At 40.4% G+C, this 24,087-nt stretch overlaps 2 protein-coding genes across 6 annotated transcripts in view; one reads left to right on the forward strand and one right to left on the reverse strand.

Moving 5' to 3' along the window:
• Positions 1-6,361: 6,361 nt before the first annotated feature.
• Positions 6,362-13,497, reverse strand: RAG2 (recombination activating 2). The gene is made up of 3 exons (XM_070564842.1): positions 13,287-13,497; positions 10,464-10,522; positions 6,362-9,231 (listed from the first exon to the last, which is right to left on the reverse strand). The coding sequence occupies exon 3, from the start codon at positions 9,200-9,202 to the stop codon at positions 7,619-7,621; it is 1,584 nt and encodes a 527-aa protein (XP_070420943.1). The 5' UTR covers positions 9,203-9,231; positions 10,464-10,522; positions 13,287-13,497; the 3' UTR covers positions 6,362-7,618.
• IFTAP (intraflagellar transport associated protein) overlaps positions 9,432-24,087 on the forward strand; it is a 56,750-nt gene continuing 42,094 nt past the window's right edge. The window contains exons 1-2 of one of the 5 annotated variants that reach the window (XM_070564843.1): positions 9,512-9,687; positions 15,249-15,362. Coding sequence is in view for 1 of the 5 variants with exons in the window: in XM_070564845.1 (XP_070420946.1) it covers positions 9,654-9,687 (34 nt within the window). In the remaining 4 variants the exon portion in view is untranslated. Of the gene's footprint in view, positions 9,688-14,419; positions 14,713-15,248; positions 15,363-24,087 lie in introns of those variants that run through there. The other 4 variants (XM_070564844.1, XM_008534234.2, XM_008534233.2 and 1 more) reach the window with 4 other exon arrangements.

Consider the following 24,087-nt stretch of genomic DNA (forward strand, 5'->3'; position numbering starts at 1 on the left):
GAAGGGCACCTGGGTTGCCTCCACATCTTGGCTATTGTGAATAATGCTGCAGTGAACATAGGGGTGCATAAATCTCGGGAATTACTGATTTCATGTTCTTTGGATAAACACCCAGTAGTGGAATAGCTGGATCATGTGGTATTTCTATTTCTAATTTTTTGAGAAATCTCCATACTGCATTCCCACCAGCAGTGTATGAGGGTCCCCTTTCTCCACATCCTCTCCAACACTTATTTCTTGTTTTCTTAATTATAGCCATTCTGACAGGTGTGAGGTGATATCTCATCGTAGTTTTGATTTGCATTTCCTCGTTTAAGGGTTTTTATGGAGGGTTCGTTAAGTAGGCATGGATGATTAAATCATTGGCCACTGGTGATTGAACCCTATCTCTAGACTTTTTCTCTCCCAGGAGCTTGGGGTGAGGGTAGGGCTGAAAGTCCCCAGCTTCCCATCTGGGCTTGGTCTTTCTAGGGACCAGCCCCCATCCTGAAGCTATCTAGGGGCCTTTCAAGAGTCACTTCATTAGAACAACAACAACAAAATGCTCCTAGCGCCCTTATAACTCAGGAAATTCCACGGGTTTTAGGAGCTCTATGCCAGGAACCAGGGACAAAGACCAAATATCTCTCCAGGATACCACATTCATACTTTTCATGGTTCAAAATGGATGATTGAGCCATCTCTTACACACACACAAACCCCTCCTCTTCTGAGTTATCACTATACACTTTGCATTACGGATAGCTTGCACTACACAATTTCAAATTTGTCACCAACTGCTTCAAGTATATTGCTTTATTTTCTACAACTTTCCTGCCCTGCCCTCTTGCCCCATTCTACAGTGAGACTGTGAGTTCCCTAAAGATAGGTCTCATCGTTTGTGGTTCTTTTTCATAAGATTTAGTGTGGACCTTGGATTTTCAATAAATGCTTACTGATAGATACCTTGAGGAGGGCTACAAACTGTGGATCTAAGCCATGATTCAAGGGAGTTTTATCCTTAAGCTATATACACATCAGCCTTTTAAAAGGAGTGGTATTGATATCTTGTCCTTCCTATTTTCACAAATTATGATTTAAATCAATACACTGGATTGATATCTGGAGACAGAGTGAGGTATTAGTTCTTTTAGAAACGTGTGCCATGTTAGATGTTTCCTGACAGAATTAGGCGTGGGAAAATATATTTTCCCTATCATCTATGGTAAATTCCAAGTCAAAAAGCAAGATTCTATGCTAGAGTGGAATTTGGTGGCAGATAAAGAATTTGGAATTCTTGTCCCTGTGGATTAGAATGGCTGCCTATTCTATCTAAATTTACCATGATATCCATCCTAATCCTGCATGAACTCTTTTCTCTAGAAAAAAGAATAAATTTAACCCAAGGCCTCATCTCATCTCCTTCTGTGAATTTCACCGTACTTTTGGTTTCCAATTTCTGTGAGATGAGATATTTTCATTGATCAAGATATTTGGAACACAAGGAATTTATTGCCATATCTCATCCTTCATTTATTAAATAATTGGAAACAAAGGGAGACAACAACTGTAGAAGTGAGTAACTTCAGTCCATATACAGTGAACTTAATTTAATTCAGTGAACATTTATGGAGCAAATATAGTGAAACAGAAACCATGCCTGGTATTGAGGATACGAAGTTGAAGAAGAAACTCTTCTTGTTTTCAAGGAGCCCACCATCAAATAGAGAAGGCAGGCATATAAATGTCATATAAGTTGATAAAGACTATAAAGAGAGACAGTGGGCAAAGAGAGATAGCTTGGCCACCAAGGTGAGTGTTCCATTCTGTTTAGGCTGAAGGCTTCACAGAGAACATCAAGATTAAACTAAACCTTGAAGGATGATAGCTATTTACCAGGGGAAAGGATTTTCCAGGTGGAGGAAGTATATATATCATAGGAGATATTGGCTCAGTGCTCACTACATCCATTTCTCTTTTCTGGGCACACGCTAAGCTATATTTCCCAGCCTGCTTGCATCTAGGTGGGCCATGAGACTGGTTTTTGCCAATGGAATATCAGAAGAAATGATGTATCACTTGCAGCCTGAAACATTTACAAGTTGGTGTGTCTTTTCCACGCTTTTTCTTTTCCTTGTGTGTGAAGTCTTGAGGACGCAAGATAAAGATAAAGATGGAAGAATTGCCAAACAGAAAAAGCCTGATTCCCTGAGACACAACTTGGGGGAGAGCCACTCAGGTGAAGAGCCTAGTAAGGATAATCTGCATTGGACTCTGCCTGAGTGAGAAATAAGCTTTAATTGTGGCAAGTTACTGGTATTTGGGATTTTTTTGTTACAGCAGCTGTGTTAATTATCCTGACTAATATTTATTTTCTTATTCTCATCTGTGTAATCACAGAGGTACCTCTGTGTAAACTGTAAACTGTGTAAAGTGTAAACTCAGATCTTGTATCTCTTGCTTATTCAGTTAATTTATTCACTCTAAATATATATATACACACACACATATATACATATATATGTTTATGCTAGACAGTGTTATGTTAGATACTTTGGCTGCCTATACTGGAATTCAGATGCAACTCATCAAATTATTTATTTTTATTTTTATTTTTATAGAGAAGAAAACCCTGGAGAAGTTCAATACATTTCTTTTTATTTATTTATTAAATTTTTTTTTTTAAAGATTGACACCTGAGCTAACATCTGTTGCCAGTCTTCTTTTTCTTTTTTTCTTCTTCTCCCCAAACCCTCCCAGTACATAGTTGTATATTTCTAGTTGGAGGTCCTTCTGGCTGTGCTCTGTGAGACGCCACCTCAGCATGGCTTGATGAGCAGCGCTAGGTCTGCCTCCGGGATCTGAACCGGCAAAACCCTGGGCCACTGAAGCAGACTGTGTGAGCTTAGCCACTGAGCCACGGGGCTGGCTCCCTCATCAAAGAATTTAATTCAATTCAGTTCAACAACACTTTAAATGCCTACAGGATCCCAGGCATTATGCTAAGTATTTGGTATACAGATATTACAAAGTCATTGTTTGAGTCCGCACGGAACTCACAGTTGGTTGGACAAGTCAGACGCTTAGCACACTCAGCCACCAGTATTTAACTGGGTTAGGGGTCACAATAGAGATCATGAGAAGGTGCTGGAACAGCATTGGGAGGGATGATGAGCTCTGTGTGGTGTGACAGTAGTTTGAGATAGTACTCTTTTTTTTCTGAGAAACAAATTTAATTAAAATACTATTCTGTAATTCTGCTACAAAATAAGTTTGAATTTCTCTGAAAACAACATTGCCTTTTTAAATAATATTCTCTAGAGATAATCTTTTTAAAGATTTCATCAATTTGGATCAATAAAAATTAGTGTTTTCATATTTAAACTGTGGCAGTTAACAAAAATGCCCTTAGTACGGGGCTGGTGTCTATTTCTATTAACACTCGATTGCTGCGCATGTGTTTTAAGTTTTGATTCCTCTCTGAAGCGCTAAAGGATTAATGACAACTTTATTTTTTCTTAATCCTGATAATGTATTTTTTCCAACTTTATTGGGATATAATGGACATATAATTGTGTAAGTTTAAGGTGTACAACGTGATGATTTGCTATACATATACATTGTGAAATGATTACTACAATATGGTTAGTTAACACATCCATCACCTCACATAGTAACTTTTTTGGGGGGGGAGCGGTGAGAACATATAATATCTACTCTCTTAGCAACTTTCGAGTTTTAAATGTAAAAACGCTTCTTATTTCTTTATAGTCAAGAGTAAAAAGACACGTCCCTGCACCAGAGTTTTGGTCATTCAACCTACAAATCAGAGAAGGGTAGACTTTTTCTCAAAATGTTGTTGCAAATTTTTGTTTGTTTGGGGGGAATTAATTTTGGGAGATTTTTGGAAATAGTCTGAAACGCTGCGGAACTAGGTCTGGTAGATAAAGCAGGTTGTCAAATTTTATAATAACATTTTTGGTGATTTGTTTTCCTCCTAGTTCTTCCTTTTATCCTGACTTCACAATTCAAAACTCTATGCTTCACGGGGAAATGGAAAAAACTGAAAATATTAGCATTAGGTTTTGAAGGACACCTGAGGAGTAAGAGCTAGTCTATCATGCCGTCATTCATTCATTCCATAAATATTTATTTAGTGCTTACATCACCAGGAACTGTTTCCACGGTAGGTAAAGATTTCTCAGGCGAGAGTAAGAGAAAAAGCTAGAGTGGGCAGACACTGTGGATCCCAGAGAAAAAAGGTTCTTCCTTGTATCCTATATCCTGGGTTGAGCTGTGGAGTTGGGCAGAACAATAGAAACCCCAGATGAGTTTGAAGGAGTCAGGAACAGAAAGAATGTACATCTTACTTTCCTGATAGAGTCCAGGAAGCCAGTGGCATCCAGAGGGGTAATGGCAGTGAAGTGTGTTTAGGCAGAGACAGTCATGAAGAGGTTCTGTGACCAGTAAGGTGCAGGAGCAGCAAGATGTGTCCCAGAGGGGTACAGAAACAGACAAGTCCTAGGCGGTCCTGCAGGAGCACGGGGGCCACTCTGGGGGAGGAAGGGGCAGAATGACCTCCTTCTCATCCTGTGAGCCCACTGCGAACCTGCAAACAGCTGAGAGAGAGCTCAAACTAATGAGGCCTTGCGGTTAAGGCTGAGGTGCAACTCGGGCATCACCTTTAAAGCTGGTACCCTCAGGCCACGTGGGAGTGTGGCTGTGGTAGCAGAAGCTAGTGAGGAGAGATGACGTCCCTGAGGACCAGACGCTTCACCCCCTTCTCACTCCTACTCCCGACAATTCAGCATTACTTTTCTCCCTGGAACTTGGATAAAAAGTTAAGCAAAGAGGGAGAACCCTAAACTTATTGAAATTAAATTTCCAACACATGGTAAAAGGGATGCATAGGACAGTTTTGTTTCTGAGGCAGAGAGGTGTAAGCACTACAACTGTCAGGAGGTGATGGGGTTCAGAGAAGGCTTCCTGGAGGAGCAGGCGTCTGAACTGGGAGGTAAAGAGGGGACAGGAATGGGCCAGAGGCCTAGGGTATGAGCAGGAGTGACAGAGTGGAGGGGGAGGGCAGGCCCTGCCGGAGGAAGGGGTCGCTCCACAGCCCTGAGGACTGAAACAACTAGGGGTGCTCGCTGGAAACGTTACCGGTTCTGCATTTATGGAGATTGAGCACAAAGCGTGAAGGGAGCAGTGGAACGGAGAGGTAAGAGAGGGGACAGGACAAAATGATACGAATGAAGTTGCATGTATTTCACTGATGAAGATGGGGGGCCCTGGCCCTGCTCGTCTCGCCAGGCCCACGCCACTCCACGCTCCCCTTGTTTACTCTGTTCACAAGACTGACCTCCTTTCAGTTCCTCGAACGTGACAAGCTTCGTCTCACCCCACGGCCTTTAGACTAACTATTCCTTTTTATTATCTTTCCCTTCTCCTAACACATCTAACTGACTAGTACTTGTAGGTGAGTATAGTCCCTTATGATGGTCACTTTGGAAAGCCGTATACTTTTTATTGATATTATTCTGTGTAAACAGTTTTGGGACTTACCTTTAGACCCTATATATGAGCCACATCAGAAAACCCATTTCGTTAGCTTGTCCTCAGACTTCCTTTTTGACTAAAGTCATAATATAATATTGAGTTACACCCTACCAGGCTTTGGTGACATTGGTCTGTTTCTAGAAACCAACTCCACTTCTAATGGAGGAAGAGGGGTGACTGTTAAGGATTTTCAAAGGAATGAACCATGGATGCTGAAGCTGATAGAAATGTTTCAGGCAAAAGCAGCATATCATTGGAATAAGTGATATTCTTCTAATGTGGTTTATTTGAATGTTTGTGTAAGCTTATTACAAAAAAAGCCTCCTTATCTTAAAGTCACATCTGACGGACTCTTTGTGAGAAGACTTAAACAGACCTATTTTTACTCAACTATATGGTAAGTAAAACCAAAGTACTTGCTCTTGAAACACACGCCACACACCACACCACACACACACACACACACACACACACACGCCCCAAAAGCAGCCATGCTGGGGAGACTGGAGTTGAAGCGCAGAAGCCAGTGAGTTCAGAATTCAATTAGTTATCTTATCACATCTTGATCTCATTGACTACAACACAGATATGGGAATAATTCTTTAGCCACTCAGGCACTGTAGACAAATCAAGATAAGGGAATGTATCTACCTCTTGAGGGAATAACTCTTTCGAACTCTGGGAAGGATATTTCAGCTCTCACTTATGCCACTTTCTACTAACAGATAAAAAAGAAATCAGAGTGACTCTCAGAAAATTCAATAGTATAATTTTGCCCTTAATTGGTTAACTACGAATGTTAATAATTGGAGTAAATCTATATAAACAGAAGGCATTTTAATATTTTATTAGTTTTATGTAGGTGATAGAAACAACAAAAAATCAAAACTATGGTACAGCAAATTGTTCGAAAGGAATATTCATCAAGCAACATTACTGAAACAAAGTGAACGTGATTTAATTTAGTCAGGCTAATTTTAGTACCTGAGACATGGAACTGTTCGCAGAAGAATTTGCATTCCAGAGTTTCGTCCCCTGGATGGTTCATGTTTCCCTTGAATTTGGCAATATTACCCCACGCGCTGTGGATGCTCAGTGGAGACTGATGAATAAGATGCTGTGGCTTAACTCTTAGGATAAGGTGAAATGCCTTTCCAGAAACGTACTCTAGGAGGGAGGATATTTGTTTCTAAGGTCATCTAATTATCAGTTGATGTCTCGAAGCCTCAAAATTCAGTCCTTTTAACTTTCATTCTAGCACATATCTAAGTGAACCTGAGGGAGCGTACCCTGAGAAAGGACCGCCAAATCAATCTCATGGGAAGAATAGTATTGTTTATTTCCCTGAATAATACAAGTTTAAAGAATTTCCTAAAGTTAACAGGTAGAAGATTTTAAATGGGGAAAAACAGATTTGTATATGTGCACCATATGATGGGGGGATCCTCTGAAGAAAGTGCATGCGGACAACTTGATAAAATGTAACAAACTTGATGTAAATTTCTTTTCTCTTCTTTCGTGTCAATGGAGACTATCTATCTATCTACCATGTATCTAGGTCCTTACATAAGCTATAAAGAACTTCGTCTGCTCATGGGTATAGTCAAGGGGCCAGCTTAGAGGTACATGAAGAGCACTAGTGTGGGATACAGGTGATCTCAGTTTTAATTTTTGGCCAAACACCAAATTATTATATTGCACAAAATAATTCATTTAATTCTTTTAGGTGTTTGTTTCTTTACTGGTCTAATTTTGTCTTAACTTCTCTATAGCTTATTTCTTATCAAAATCATCTCAGCGATATAAGCATACCTTGATTATTATTACTGCGTCCGTATTTAAGATTCCTTGAATGAACAAATTCAAATCAGAAATTCTCATTTAGATACATTTGAGTAAAACATTTTCAGGTATTTAGCATAAGATTGTAAGTACGTTTTGCTGGCATTTAATTCATCTAACTAAAAGAAAACATAGATATTTCCAACAAATAAAAATGAGAATATAATTTTTATTATTGTCATGATTCTTTAAAATAGATTTAAAAATTCGATGCACTTGAATTGGAAGGGCCTTTGTGAAGCTAATCAAACAACCTTCTAAGAAAGGATTTCTTGGCAGGAGTCAAAATTTTCCCAGAACCTTTTTTGTGGAGCGATTTCAGTGGAGGCTTTTTTAAGGGTAAGACTCTTTTCGGGGTTTGCAGTGCTCTTGCTATCTCCACATGCTCCTTGCAGTAATACTTGTTGCTTCCTTCTGACAGATGGATGAGCGTGCGTTCTGCCAGATCCATGCACTGGGCATGGACCCAGTGCCCATCTCCATGAGAGCAGTAGATCATGGCAGGTTTGTTGAGCTCAGTTGAATAAAATGGTACCCAAGTGTTGATATCCACATCACAAGTAGGGCAGCATGTAATCCAGTAGCCCGTCTCAGACTCATCTTCCTCATCATCTTCATTATAAGTGTCAAATTCATCATCACCATCAAAACTATTTGCTTCTGCACTGAAACAAAATTCTTCTGAGTCTTCAAAGGGAGTGGAGTCCCCTGGGTCTTCTGTTGATGTCTGACTGTTTGTTAATGTTTTCTGGTCTTCGTTCAAATCGTCTTCAGCACATTTCACTATATAGAAATAGAATGCTTCTGAAAGAGCCTGCTTATTGTCTCCTGGTATGCCAAGGAAAATGGCTCCATTTCCCATGTTACTTCCAAACCATGTCTTGCTGTGCTTAATATCTGGGGTCCAATCTGGGGTCTCCATCTCACGAATTTCTATCTTGTTGTCCTCAAAAGAGACAATGTTGCAGACCATTCTTTTTTGATTTTCAAGCTGATAGCCACCAACAATAACAAATTCATCCTTGTTTGTTTGAGTCAGAATTGCACTGGAGACAGAGATTCCTCCTGGCAAGACTGTGCAGTTCACTGCTGGACTACCCAGGGGGAGATCAACCCTTATTCTGTATAGGTTGGCAGGGCGGATGTTATTGGCAAGTGAATGTCCTCCTAAAATATAAATGGTATCATTTCTGGCAATGGAGACGTGAAAAGATAGCCCATCCTGAAGTTCTGGAAGAATGTATGATGTAGAGCACCCAAATTCAAAATCCACCAAGAAAACATGGGGCAGGCAGTCAGCTACGCTATTCCATTTTTCTGTGGTTCTTTGGGTGGAAGGGATGTAGGACCGTCCTCCAAAGAGAACACCTATACTTCTCCCTCGACTATACACCACATCAATGGAATGACCATATCTGGCTTCAGGAACATCTCCTACCAAGTCTTTCTCCGTGCAGCGAAAAGTAACTTTTTTGCTGTTCTTGCAAAGAACAGACATGACATAAATCTTATCCGAAAGCTCATTGTTTGGTGTTTTCCCTCCGTGGATGATGTATTGATGCTTTTCAGACTCTGAGCTGCCTTTGAAGGTGCAAGTGGCTGGGTAGCGGAGAGGAGGAAGGTAGCAGGAATCCTTAGAGAAAGCTGTGGGCTTCAGTTTGAGGTTGTTATGCTTTATATCAAAATGGAAAACTCCAGTGGGGCAGGACCTCTTGGGCCAGCCTTTCTGGCCAAAGAAGAAAACCTGCCCATCAAAAGTCATCAGTGAGAAGCCTGGTTGAATTAAGGCTAGGTTATTACCAACTGTTACCATCTGTAGCGACATATTTTCTGACGGTGGGTAGATTTTTTTATCTAAAAGAATTACACAAAAAAATTGAGTTACTATATCTCTTCATATAAATCATTGTGTTTAGATACTCTCATTGTTTTACATACTCTCATACGTAAAAAGCATGTTTGAAAAAAAGTTCTCCCACAAGCTTGTAGTGGGACCGAATTAGCAAAATCCAGGCAGTTAGGTAAGCACAGAAACTTCCTGCCTAGCACAATCCAAGCATCTGGGGCACGTTTTAGCCATGGACGCGCCTCTCTTAGATTTCTGGGAATTGTAGTCCCTTTTGCTTAAAGATTCACCACTCGTCAGCAGAAAAAACTACATTTCCCAGGAATCCCGTTCCCTCCGGGCTGTGTGGCCACGACAGTTTGTTGCTCCAGGAGCGGAAACTCCTAGGATGTCTCTCTGAATAAAGGCGCCAGAAGTGCGAAATGACTACATGGCAGCCAAGGCGGAAAACTGGGGAATGGGAGGTGAGAGTGGCGGACCCAGACCCCACATCCGGGTTACGGGGAGGCTGCAGCACGAAGAGGGGCGGCAGGCAGCCGTGTGCGCGGGTGTTGCCGCTGCCTCTCGGGGGCGTCTTAAGCAGGTGACCGTGCGGGAAGCACGCTGCTTCTGGCCGGGTCAGGTTGCCTGGAAACGGCAGCCCGGGGGGACGCCCGGCCGAGGCGTCGTGGCAGACTCCTGCCTGGATGCTCCGGGGCTCGTCTCAGAACTGCAACCCTGAGCATCCTCAAGCCGCTGGGGTAGAGCGTTGGGGGGAGGGGGGAGCTGATGTTCGAAAAGCTGTGACTGTTTTGCAGAACCAACAGATCAGTGTCTGAATGTCTGGAGTGCAGGGGGAGATGACCTGATCGTGATTTTCCCCACTCCTAGATGTAGTGATGGAAATACGGAAATCAGACTTTAGCGAGGGCCGCCTTACACGCTCGCTGTTTTCTCAGCTGCTCTTGCTCCTGTTTGTAGGGGCCTTTTAGGGAAGCAGAGAAGGTTCCGAAACGCCTCTCTCTCCCGCTCCCTCCCTCCCTCTTTTTGGATAGGAAAACAGAGTTAGTGGCTGTTAGGTCAGATCTCCCTTTCCAGCCCAAGTTTTGAAGTAATTCTTTAGTCATTCTGTAGTTAGCAGGCACTAAGTAAAGAAGTGCCAGAATTATGCACAATTTAATATTTGTACTATAATTTTTTTTTAAAAAAGTATTTACTAGATGAAGTAAGTTCTATAGAGTCTTATTTTGTTATTACCTACCTTGGAGAGATGTCAGGAGCTTTCATGTGAAATACACTCCTTGTTAGCAGAGTGAAGGCCTGGGTGCCGGAGGTTAAAGGAAACAAAAAAGCACAGATTCCTTGTTTTTTAACAGTAAATTGTTAATATGTTTCAAAACCAATATAAAACAGTGGCTAAGGGTATGGACTCTGAAGGCTGACTGGCGGGATTCAAATCCTCAAATCCTTGCTCTGTCGCTTACTAACTACATGAACTTGGGCAAGTAACTTAACCTTTCTGTGCCTCAGTTTCCTCGTCTGTAAAATGAGATAATTTTGCCTGCCTAACAGGTTGATGTAAGTTATGATAGTAATTAATACATATAAAGTACTTAGAACAGGGCTTTGCATGTAATTATGATGATTATGTCTGAACTTATCAAAAGTAAGGTTGTTAGTGCACAATTGCCTGCCAGTCATGGAAGATGACGTTTATAATGTTGGAGATGATTAGAAAGGCTTTAAACTCTGGGAATCTGGTCAGTGGATGTCCATTGATAATTTTTTTAGACTAATGAGAGTTGGATGAGCATATACAACTGAGGTGCTGGTGGTGAGTTCAATTTAAATAGCAGGAAGTAATTCTTCTTGTTACCCTTTCTCTAACCCGTCATTAAATATGCAGACTCTGAAGTTGGATTGTCTGGGTCCAAATTTGGCTTCTAAAACTTAGTTGCTGTGTAACCATCTTGGGCAAGTTATTTTTCTCTGTTCTTTCTTTTCTGAAAAATGGGGTAATATTAGTACCTATTCACTGGGTTGTTTTGAAGAATAAATGAGATAACACATGTAAAAACATAGCAGTGCTTGGCACATAATAACATTCAATACATATTAGTTGACACTAATTTATTTTTATTCCCCCTGCAAAGGTTCCTCGGACCATTCAGAATCTATAGTCAGTCTAATGAGATGTTGGTGGGCGTCTTGCCTTGAAGCACTTCTGTAGATCAGATGTAATTAATTGCTCAATATTCTCTTCTGCTTATTATTTTGTTTATTTGGGAGATTTCTCAAAGTGTGACATTTTAATAATCATCTTCTGGGTTAGTAAGCCAAGCGAGGACATGGTGAATGAGAAGGATTCTTACTAAGGTAAGCGAGCCTCTCTCTTCCTCAGACCATGGTAGTTGGTAGGGTCAGCAGCTTGCCCTGCCTGTGAAATAACCTGGGCGATTGTTTCCTTTATTCATGGCCTGTCCAAGTATACAGAAGAGAAGGCATCTGTGCAACTGAGGAAGTGCCCTTTAGAGGCACTAAAAGGAGATAATGTTGACCTCAGTTCACTTAATGGAAACCGTAAGTGATTGCGCTCAGCATGATGTGGGATGATTGTCAGCGTTGCCCACGTTTGGGTGGAGGCAGTGCCGAAACCAACACCTGCTTGTTTTAAATGCCTTTGAAGACTATTAGGATATAAAGCAAGCTGTACAGGGGTAATGGATTCCAGATCCCAGGGGGTGACCACACGCCACAAACACCTGCTTTTAAACAGCAAGCTTTAAAAAAAAATGTTTTCCTTGTAGCTCTCTGTCTTCATTTTAGTGTTGTCATAGGGATTTCGGCTTCTGCTAAGTGAAAATACAATTATCGTAGATTAAACCGAAACCTTTCCTTTGACAAGACATAAAGAATTCTACCCATTTTGTAGCTTAGTTTGGGTCCCTAAGGATTTCTGACCTGTTCTCCCTTCGATGCCCTGATGTTGGCTTATTTCATAATATTAGGGTCCTAAGAAGAGCGATAAAGTTTATTACTGGTAAGATGAATTACCTCCTCGCGTAACTCATAGTTCATAGCATTTGTGTATTTAATTTTTAGATTACCCATTTTAAACCATGGCCGGATGACTTATATATTTAAAGAGTAAATAGCAACATTGAAAATGTTTTCACATTATTTTGCCTTATTTATTTAGCTTTTTCAATTTTGCTTTACTGACAAATATGTTTTCACTGGAGTAGACTCATATGTTTTCCACGGTTTTAATATTAGTCATAGCCTGGTTTTTAAAAGATTTTTGAAAGGTTATACTAGAACTAAAATAATCCACTGAAGTGATTTTCTTTAAATAGGCTAGATAAAAATAGGCAGATTTTGAAAAAGAAGACACTATTCTTCAACTGAAGGAAGTTTCAAAGCCAGTACATTAAAGGTGCTTTTTAAAAGACAGAAAGATAGGACCAATAAATTGATGCAGTTTTCCAAACCCCACGCTAACGTTCCTCAGCAAGGAGGTTTTCATTTATTCACAGTGAAGCGAGGGCATCGTTGAGCATCGAAAGAGGACTAATGGTATGAGGTCTGGGTTTGTAGTTTCCCGTGTCTGAACTGACGTTTTTCCTTCCAAACAAAGGACTGGACTCTGAAGGCTTAAATCTTGCTGATCGTGTTGCCCGTGTTTTCCTGATTGCTCCAGAATTTCAGGGAACCTCGTGTCTCTACAGCCATTGAGTGCATGAGTTAACACTGCCTTGCACGGGTCATCAGATTTGAGGCATCTGTTACTTGGTTTTCGCTGGCAGTAAAACTAGGGTTAGGTTTCCTTCTGACGCTTAGGCCAGAGAAGCGTTTAGGCTCTGAGATTAATCCATAGGCACTGGTGCCATAGGGACTAAATCCTTGCAGGAGCCTGAGACCAGGAAGCCCCACTGCTTCCAAATTCTCATCATCCCTTCCCGGCTCGACCCCCAGTCCACCTGGAACTAACACGCTGCCTTAGGGTGCCATTGTCCTTCCCTTAAAGCCGACACCCCTGGGCTCCTGTCCTGCAGCTTTGGTAGGAATGAAGGTATTGACCTACCTGACGGCCAGAGGGACTGCTCGCCCTCTCTGAGTCTCTGCCGCTAAACCAGGTGTTAGCTGTCAGCGCTGAGGGAAGATTCACTGCCTGCCCCCTCGGACCGGACCGTGCGAGCAGAAGGCTGCCGCTGGAGCGCGTATGTGCCTACAGAGGTTCCGGTGAACGCTGCTCTAACGGGAGTAACTGACTGTGACCTTTTTTTTTTTCTGTAGATGGTTGAGGGAGATATCTGCCAGGGTGTACCCTCAAGATTTAACTATTTCCTTACTGGGGAACAATGGAAATACAATCCACTATTTGTCTGTAAAGACAAAAAAAATCTGGTTGAAACCTGGTTTATATTTTTATTAAAAACATTTTAGAAGAACAGGAGAAAGTGATTATAATTATTGTAATTTTAATAAATACTATTCTGAATCAAACGGGGAATTACTTTTTCTAAAGCAGAGACTACTAATACTGATGTCAGTTATTTTGACTTTGAATTGCTCTTTAACAGTCCCGTTTTCTTTAATGCGAGGCTCAGAAGGAGTTCTAGTTATTGGGGGCCTATTATCAACTTTGTATCCGGGAGCTGCTGTGTAATATTGTGCAGTGGCCTGATTAAGAAAATGGGCTTTGGGGTCAAGCCAACCTGGTTTTCTCTACCAACTTGGCCATTTTCCGGGGAGAGTCATCTTAATCTTTAAGCATCTGTTTCCTCATCTCTGAAATAGGGATCAAAGAAATATTTACCTCAAAAATATTGTTGCAAAAAGATTAAATGAGGGGCCCGGCCTGGTGGCACAGTGGTTAAGTTCACATGCTCTGCTTCGGTGGCCTGGGGTTTGCCAGTTCACATCCTGGACACAGACCTACACACGCTCATCAAGCTGTGCTCTGGCGGCATCCCACATAGAAGAACTAGAAGGATTTAGAATTAGGATGTACAACAATGTACTGGGGCTTTGGGGAGAAAAAAAAAGGATTAAATGAGATAATGTCTTAAAGTGCTCAGCCAAGGAAGATATTCCACAGTGGTCAATAACAAAATCTATGTTGGTAGCCTCCCCCACTCCCACCCCAAAGTTTCACAGTCGAAGGAAAAATAAAGAAAAGATCCATTAATTTTTCTTTTTCTTTTTTTTTTTGAGGATGATTAGCCCTGAGCTAACTACTGCCAATCATCCTCTTTTTGCTGAGGAAGACTGTCCCTGAGCTAACATCCGTGCCCATCTTCCTCTACTTTATATGTGGGATGCCTGCCACAGCATGGTGTGCCAAGTGGTGCCATGTCCACACCTGGGATCCAAACCGGTGAACCCTGGGCCGCCAAGAAGCAGAACGTGAGAACTTCACCCCTGCGCCACTGGGCCAGCCCCAGGATCCATTAATTTTTTAATAGACTTTACTTTTTAGAGCAGTTTTAGGTCCACTACAAAATAAGGTACAGAGATTTCTCATTAATACCTCTTGCCCCACTCATGTATAGGCACCCTCCCCCCATTATCAGCATTCCCCATCAGAGGTACATTTGTTACCATTGGTGAAGGTACTCTGACACATCATTGTTACATAAAGTCCGTAGTTTATGTTAGGGTTCCTCTTGGTTTTATATATTCTATGGGTTTAGACTAACATATAACGACATATATCATACAGAGTAGTTTCACTGCCCTGAAAGTATTCTGTGCTCCGCCTTATTCACTCCCCCTCCCCTGCAACCCCTGGCAAGCACTGATCTTTTTACCGTCTCCATAGTTTTGCCTTTTCTAGAATGTCATGTAGTTGGAATCATGTACTATGCAGCCTTTTCAGATTGGCTTCTTTCACATAGTCGTAGTCACGTGCATTTTAGTTTCTTCCATGTATTTTCATGGCTTGGTAGCTCATTTCTCTTTAGCACTGAATATATTACCTCGTCTGGATGTACGCAGTTTATTTATCCATTCTCATGTTGAAGGGCATCTTGTTTGCTTCCAGGTTTTGACACTTATGGACAAAGCTTCTGAAAACATCCGTGTGCAGGTTTTTGTATGGATAGAAGTTTTCACTTCCTTTGTGTAAATACCAAGAACGTGATTAATGGATCGTATGGTAAGAGTATGTTTAGTTTTGTAAGAAACTACCAGAGTTGCTGTGTGATTTTGCATTCCCATCAGCAATGAATGAGAGTTCCTTTTGCTGCACAACCTCGCCAGCATGTGGTGTTGTCCGTGTTCTAGATTTTGGCCATTCTAATAGGTGTGTAGTGGTATCTCGTTGTTTTAGTTTGCATTTCCCTTATGACATACCATGTGGAACATCTTTTCATGTCCTTATTTGGCGTCTGTATATCTTCTTTGGTGAGGTGTCTTTTAAGGTCTTTGGCCCATTTTTTAATTGAGTCGTTTTCTTATTGTTGAATTTTAAGAGTTCTTTGTATATTTTGGATAATAGTCCTTTATCAGATGTATCTTTTACAAATATTTTCTCCCAGCCTGTGGCTTGTCTTTTCATTCTCTTGTCAGTGTCTTTCACAGAGCAAAAGTCTAGCCTATCAATTATTTCTTTTTTTTTCCAAGTAATTTTATTGGGATTATAGTGGTTTATAACATTGTGTAATTTCAGGTGTACATTATTGTTTATCAGTTCCTGAATACACTTCATCATGTTCACCCCCGTAGTCCAATTTTTATCTGTCACCATACATATGTGCTGCTTTATCCCTTTTGCCCACTCCCCACCCCCCTTCCCCTCTGGTAACCACTAATCTGTTCTCTTTATCCATGTATTTGTCATCTTCCACGTATGAGTGAAATCATACAGTATTTTCTTTCACGGATTGTACTTTAGTGTTGTCATTGCCATAGCCACTGTCACCTAGGTTTCCTTCTGTGTTCTGGGAGCTTTATAGTTTTGTGTTTTATGTTTAGGTCTGTGATCTATTTTGAGTTAATTCTTGTGACGGGTGTAAGATCTGTGTCTAGATTCATTTTGTTGCATGTGGTGTCCAGTTGTTCCAGCCCCTTGTTGAAAGGACTGTCTATGCTCCCTTGTATTGCCTTTGCTCCTTTGTCAAAGATCAGTTAACTGTATTTATGTGGATCTGTTTCTGGGCTCTCTATTCTTTTCCGTTGATCTATTTGTATATTCCACTAATACCACACTGTCTTGATTACTGTAGCTGACTTAATTTTAAAACAATTCATTAATAAAAATATATACCACCCAGTAAGCCCATCACCTAACCATAGAATTTTTCGTTTCTTTGTGCTCTATTCTAATTTTTATCCAAATAGATACACATTTTTACCTAGTTATAAGGAGAATGCATTTAAATTTTATCTTTTAAATATAACATTACTTCATAGATGCTATGAAATGTCTATTTTATTTCCACTTTATAATTTTTTAGTAAGTTGCCTAAAATTCCACTAAGTAATGGTAACAATCTATCTGACCGTCTGCTACTGTTGGTTATTTATTCAGCTTCCACGTGGCTTAGACGACAGAATGCAGTGGTCAGAGGTAGACAGATCTGGGTCTGAGTCTCAGTTCGGCTGCTTACTAGCTGAACGACCTTTTTAAAGTGAGCTTCAGTTTCCTCATCTCTAAACGTGGACAGTACCCGCCTTATTGTGAGGACTAATGGATGTAGGATGTCTGGTATAAAGAGTGTACTCAACAAATCTTGTCTGATGATGATGATGCTATAAATATATGTGGGTAAGTGACTATTTTCATTTTTTTGAAAAATATTGGGATATATTTTCAGGGCCGACTTTTTTTTTTTTTTAAACTGATTAGTATCTCCGTTGCTTGGTTGATTCTGACCATTGAAATGCTGGTCCTTCCTTTAAAAAACGTCATCATCTCTTCTAGTTACTTCCATGATGACTTTCTCTTTGGGTGTTTTTTTGGGTGAAGAAAATTTTGGGTGATTTTCTTACTTTTCGTGTTATGTAGTAATGATTATGGTACTTGAAATTCCAGCAACAGAGACACCTCTCATAAAGGTGGAGGATTGGATATCTCCACAGTAAATACAAAAGAAGAAACACAACATAGAAACCATGGATATATTTAGGCAAGTGTTTTATCCTTTGCATTTTTTTTCCTGCTTTTTTTCTCCCCCAATCCCCCCAGTACATAGTTGTATATTTTAGTTGTGGGTCCTTCTAGTTGTGGCATGTGGGACGCTGCCTCGGCATGACCTGATGAGCGGTGTCTGCACCCGGGATCCGAACGGTGAAACCCTGGGCCCCGAAGTGGAGCACTGGCCTTAACCACTCTGCCACGGGGCCGCCCCTGTATTTTTTTTTGTTTTTTAAAGATTGGCCCTGAGCTGACATCTGTTGCCAATCTTTTTTCTTCTTCTTCTCCCCAAAGCCCCCCAGTACACAGCTGTGTATCCTAGTTGTGAGTGCCTCTGGTTGTGCTGTTTGGACGCTGCCTCAGCGTGGCCTGATGAGCCGTGCCATGTCTGCGCCCAGGATCCAAACCAGAGAAACCCTGGGCTGCCACAGTGGAGTGCGCAAACCTAACCACTTGGCCCCGGGGCCCGTCCCTCCTTGGCATTTTACTAACACCGAAAAAGAGGCAGTTTGGAGCATAACGGTTAGTTGCTGAGTGGGTTAGTTGTCTCTTGAAGAAACTGGAAATCAGTAACACATTTGGAAATGGATTTGAAAACCCTGAGCTCTTGCCGCACCACCAGGAGAGCGTTTGACTTGCGGTATCTCAGTTAGCATCCCTGATCTACCAGAGTCCTCGGCGCAGAAACAAAATGTGAAATAGTAAGCAACATTTATGGAGCGTCCAGTATGTACAGAGTCATGCGGAGAATTAGAAAAAAGATGACAGACGGGTCCTGCCCTTAAGGAGCATACGTGCTGGTGAGATGAAGCGACGTTTGATTGCGGATGACCACATTCTTCCCATGCTCACCCTTAAAAGGTCACTGAGAAATCACAATTATAGGTTACTCAGCCCATTCTTAAACCTTGAGGTAGAATCACATTCAAGCTCCTACTGAAATATATTGATTTCTCCTGCCTTAAATGCGAGAGCAGTGGACAAAATACAAGTCAGCGTAACTGCAGAATAAAATAATTTTTATTCCACAAGGAAGATAAATGACTTGGTAAGGGGGTATACTGATACAGTAATTGAATGAAAAGGAAGCGTAATTGGAGGAAAATAGAATGTCAGAGATGGGAGAAACTCCAGTCCAGTCTCTTTATATTTACATTCAAACTACTTAAGGCCAGAAAAGTTGAAACAACTTGACAAGAGTAACCAGCTGCAGGGGTGTGTGTATGTGGTGGGTTGGTGGGGGCAGGGGTGAAACACTCTTCTGTGAACTCCTGACAGTGTTTTCAAGAAGTGCAGTGTACTTCTCACGCTTTTCCATTCCCATTTTATAAAGGGAGAAGCAACTTAAATTACATTGAAATAAGGTCACTGGGAACTTCCCATAGCATTTGGATAGGCATCGGCAATTTTTCCTTTTTTAATAAGTGGCTGATTTTTAAGGAAACAATATAAATAGTATAGGAAAGGGAGATGTTTGGCTTGTTGAATGAATCCCACAGTAGGAGCCACAACTGAAAGTGGCAAAGAGGAGAAAAGAGGAGAGAAGAGGAAGAAAAAGGAAATATATAGAAGGAAGCAATCTACAGTTAGTATGATGGATTGTCGCGATAAGAACGTGACAAGTGACTTGTCATTTTTTATTTAAAGCAATTAATTAAATATGGCCACTTGACCAGAAAGACTGGTATTTTTCCCAAGTTTCCACATTCTCTCATTTAAGGTGGACTCTTTGCTGTAAAATAAAATGGAGAAAAATTTCGGAGGTGTTTTACAGTGTTACACTAGAAAAAAATTCACTTAATTTTATTTTTAGAGAGGAGGGAATTTGTATTTCTTAATTTCTACCTTTGAGTGTAAAAACCATGTGGAAAAAGAAATTTTTTATGTGTGCGTATTTGTGTACGTTGTGCTGGATACATCGAGGCAAAATGGCAATGAAACGCTGAGAGACTGGAAGTGGGGAAGCGCTGGACTGCCTCCCGACACCCGTTTATTATTCCGCAGTCATGGGAATTTAGAATAAAAAATAGCTAAGAAATATACCTTTAAAGTCTTGTTTTCTTTTAAGAGAATGTCAGAGGAAAAGGTCGATTTTATTTGCAAGATCTGGCATTTTGAAACACTTAGAAACGCATTCCTGCGAGCAGAGGCGACTTAGTTCAGTTGGTCTGCACCTCCTAACTATGTGCAGGGTTCGCTTTCTGGTTTTGTCAGAGTGCTGTGCACAGTGCAGGTGGCTGACGGCTCAGGAGGCTGGAGAGAAGGGATGACCTCAATATGGAGTGGATGCCTTTGGGTTACAGCTGTTGTGCAACACAGATAAAAAAATAAACATTAATGGGACGTTGCATCCCATGTGAAGGTGGGATTACAATTGTGCTAGTAAATCTTTTATATTGAAATATTATTGCATGATTATAGAGCTGTAAAGTTGACTCGGAAACTCTACTGCCTTGTGGAGTCACAGCTTTATAGGGGCCTTGAGGAAACGTTCTCTGCGACCCTCGGTCGTGGTCCACGGCTCACTGACAGAGCTGACACCATTTCTGAGGGTAGGAGGTCAGTTCTGAATATGGTTGAAATATGTGTATTGGACACTTTTCTTGATAAATGTACCAGTCTAAGGTCAGTTAATGTGCTTGTAGGAGTTTTGTTAGCGGGTGAAGTTAGGATATTTACCTGTAATTATACATGATCTTAATTTCTCAAAAAAGCAAGTAAGGAAACAAAAATGGTAGTAAAATGATAATCTTCCTGATTTAAAAAACAATGGTTTTTCTGAAATTTGCCTTATGGGTATCTCCTTCAGATTCTATGTCCACAGGTAATCTGCTTTTTTTAAAAAAAGATAATGTGAGTGGGGAGAGGACGTTGGAATGCTTAACTGTTTGCATTTTTCGTTGTTTACTGGAATTAATAACTGTGTAATTGAAAACAGTCTGCTAATCAGCTACCTGCCTCAGTGAGTCAATGCAGACATTTCTGGATTGACTTAAACAGCTTGGAGGTAGGGTATATTTTGGGGAAATAAAATTAATTTTATACCATTCCCTGAAGAACAGCAAGGGTTAATGAATGACAGCCTCAGGAAACCTCCTTACAGCAGCTTGATGGGTGAGCAGGAGAGGGAAGCACATTTCTCAAGAGGAAAGTCTCTGCTTAAACATGTGATTTTATACATTAGTGTTATTCCCACTGATTCACAGGATAGACTCACATGAGGTTGCAAAGAAATGCACAGGGAGATTCCATGCAACCTTGGTCCAGCCTTCCACAGTGTGAACATCTTATGTGACTGCTGTATAATATAAAAACCAGGAAAGGAATCTTGGTACCATCCACAGAACATAGTCAGATTTCACAGTTGTACCTACACTCATTGGTATGTGATATGTGTGTGTGTGTGTGTGTGTGTGTGTAGCTCAACTATATCACGTGTGTAGCCTTGTATGACCACCACCACAATCAAGATACTCAGCTCTACCACCACTACAGGACTCATGTTACCCCTTTATATCCACACCCATCCATTCTCCCCTTCCGTAACCCCAGGCACCGTTAACCTGTTCTCATTTCTATAATTACGTTATTTCACGAATGTTAAGTAAATGGAATCATGCGGTATATAGTCTTTTGAGATTGGCTTTTTTCACTTAGCATAATTTCTTTGAGGTTCATCCAAGTTATTGCCTGAACCAATAGTTTCTTCCTTTTTATTGCTGAGTAGTATTCCATGGTATGGACGTACCACAGTTTGTTTAACCATTCACCTATAAAAAGACATTTAGGTATTTTCCAGTTTTGCGCTATTACAAATAAAGCTGCTGTAAGCATTTGTGTACAAGTTCTTGCATGGAGATAGATCTTTATTTCTCTGGGGTGAATGCCCAATAGTGCAATTGTTTATTCCTTTGGTAACTCAATTTTTAGTTATGAAAGTAACTGCCAAACTATTTTTCAGAGTGGCTGAATCATTTTGTATTGCCACCAGCAACAAATGAGTTATCTAGTTACCCTGCATCCTTGCCAGCATTTGGTATTATCACAATTTTTTCATTTTAGCCATTCTCATAAGTGTGTAGTGGTATCTCTTTGTGGTTTTAATTTGCATTTCTCTAATGGCTAATGCTATTGAATATCTTTTCATGTGATTATTTCCCATTTATGTATCTTCTTTGGTGAAATGTCTGTGAATGTCTTTGTCCTTTTTTAATGGGATTTTTCTTTAATGTTGAGTTCTGAGAGTTCTTTATAATTCTATATGCCAGTCCTTTGTTGGATAGGTGATTTAATATTTCCTTCCAGTCTATAATTTTTCTTTTCATTTTCTTAACAGGATGTTTCACAGAGCAAAGTTTTAATTTTGATGAGGTTTAATTTACCGATTTTTCCTCTTATTACTTATGCTGTCGTTAGTCCTATGTCCTAAAGATTGTCTATATTTTTTCCTGCTTTCTTTATAAAATCCACTATTTTGCCTTCAGATGTTTTTATTGTTATTATTCCTGTTATGTTCTTCATTGTTAGATACTTTCACTCAATTCCATATTGCTGTAATTTTAAAATAATCATGAAATGGATCATCAGAGACATTCCTGTTACAAAAATGGAGTCCTGCATAGAATATGTAGATTATAATCCTCTTTAGGGACCAGACTAGATCTGTTTATGTTAAGGCAACCTTTGTGATATCTATGTATATGGTAAGCTTGAACTGAACCCACATTTTTTGTTAGGTACAGTTTTTTGGTATGGATGTCCTCTCTTTCTCTTTTCCTTAAGGTGAGATTTTTGTCAAGGAAACAGTAAAGCTCAGACATGCCTGCTTCTAAGACCTTTGCGTAGATGACGTGCAACCTCTCTCTTCTAAAGTTCTGTAGTCAACAGGCATCTCAAGCTTTTCCTGCTGCCCGCCGAATGCTCCCTTTAATATTCACTGCAGAGGGGCTGTACCTAGGGGAATTTATATAGAAGTCTAGATGTTTGTATTGTTAACTTTGTTGGTGATAATGGAGAATTCTATGCCTTTTAAGTGTTAGGAAAGGCTTGTTGGGAGAAGGTTATAACTTGAAGTGCGGTGTATTCTTTGATGCTAGAATTGTATGTTTTTATTTCATCCTGATAAAAAACAGTAAAGGAGTTTAGATTTGTTTCTATCTTGTAAGATAAGTTTTGTAGTTCTGCTTCTCTCTGTTCCTTTTATCTCTTCCTTTGTTTTCTTGTTGCGATGGGTAGGTGCCTAAAACAGCAGCGTATATGTATATCTGCATATGTATGTGTGTGTGTGTACATAAATATGTATTTTGCTTCAAGGTGTTTTGTATGATGCTGGGGTCAGAGTGTAGTCAGAATTGGAGGCATGGATACACCCATCCAGGGCACGGATGCTGCTTTTTGCTTAATTTCCTGCTGACTTCATGTATGCCTTAAAAATCATAATTATGAGCATCATTATTGTTTATGATATGAGAACCACATAATACTGCTCAATAGAGTCATTAGTTGACAAAACCTCACCAAAGTTTATTTCCCAGATTCATCCGTTTATTCTCTATGATTAGACCAGAGGACCTTCAGGTTTCTCTCAACTCTGAGACTCTGTGGCAATTTCTGTCACTGGATTTCGTTCTGTCTTCTTGATATGATCTAAAAGATGTAAAAAATATAGGATGGAGAATAGTTGTAGTTCAGTCAAAGCAGAAGACATCAGTTCACTCCGGGTCCCTTCTGTCATATAAATAAATCTGTACCCTTATAATGTAATTTGGTCTTTTTGGGATTTGCCCATTTTCCAAAATATAAAAAGCGACCCATCTTGTCATGTCCCAAGGTTGATGGTTTCATTTCCTTAGGCTAGGTGAATTATTTTATTATTTTTAAAGATTTTATTTTCCCTTTTTCTCCCCAAAGCCCCCTGGTACATAGTTGTATATTCTTAGTTGTGGGTCCTTCTAGTTGTGGCATGTGGGATGCCACCTTAGTGTGGCTTGATGAGCAGTGCCATGTCCATGCCCAGGATACGAACCAGCGAAACACTGGGCCGCTAAAGCAGAGTGTGCAAACTTAACCACTCGGCCAAGGGGCCGTCCCCTAGGTGAATTCTTTTGTACCATAATGTACCATTTTACCTTTCAGCTCAGCAGGAGATTCTTGTTGAGCAGAACTATGAAAATTTGAGAAAGTGGGCTTTGGTAGCGCCTGCACAACTCTTTAAAAATGTGTTATTACTTATCATTTTTAAGTATCAGTGGCAATCCTCACAGGGTTTTTTTTTTTTTTTTTGCTGAGGAAGATTAGCCCTGAACTAACATCTGTGCCAATCCTCCTCCCCAGTTTTTTAAAACAACTTTTTTTTGCAGACCTACAATTCTCTGCTGTTGAAAAGCAGGTTATGCACTTTGAGAGGAGACTAGCTGCTGCTGATTTGTTTCTGAAGGCTTACCACTCTTGTCTGAAAGTTGCATTTTGTTTCAGTAGTTGCATTAAGCAGGGATCTGAAGACATCAAAGATGTGCTGAATCAATTCGATGGTAGTAATTCCAGATACTACGTTTCAGAATAATGTCCTTTCCGAGAGCACCCAACGCTAACTGGCTTGGGTAGTTATTAGTTTTATTATTTGATAGAAAATAAGACTCTGGGAAGATTCTGTGATTTTCCCTCATTCTCAGTGACTCAGTAAGAAGAGAGCCCTCTTCCTAACCAAGCCTGGGTCTTCAGGAGAAATTTAGCAGAGCAACACTTC

This window comes from Equus przewalskii, chromosome 11, assembly GCF_037783145.1.
Source record: "Equus przewalskii isolate Varuska chromosome 11, EquPr2, whole genome shotgun sequence".
NCBI classification, from domain to species: domain Eukaryota; kingdom Metazoa; phylum Chordata; class Mammalia; order Perissodactyla; family Equidae; genus Equus; species Equus przewalskii.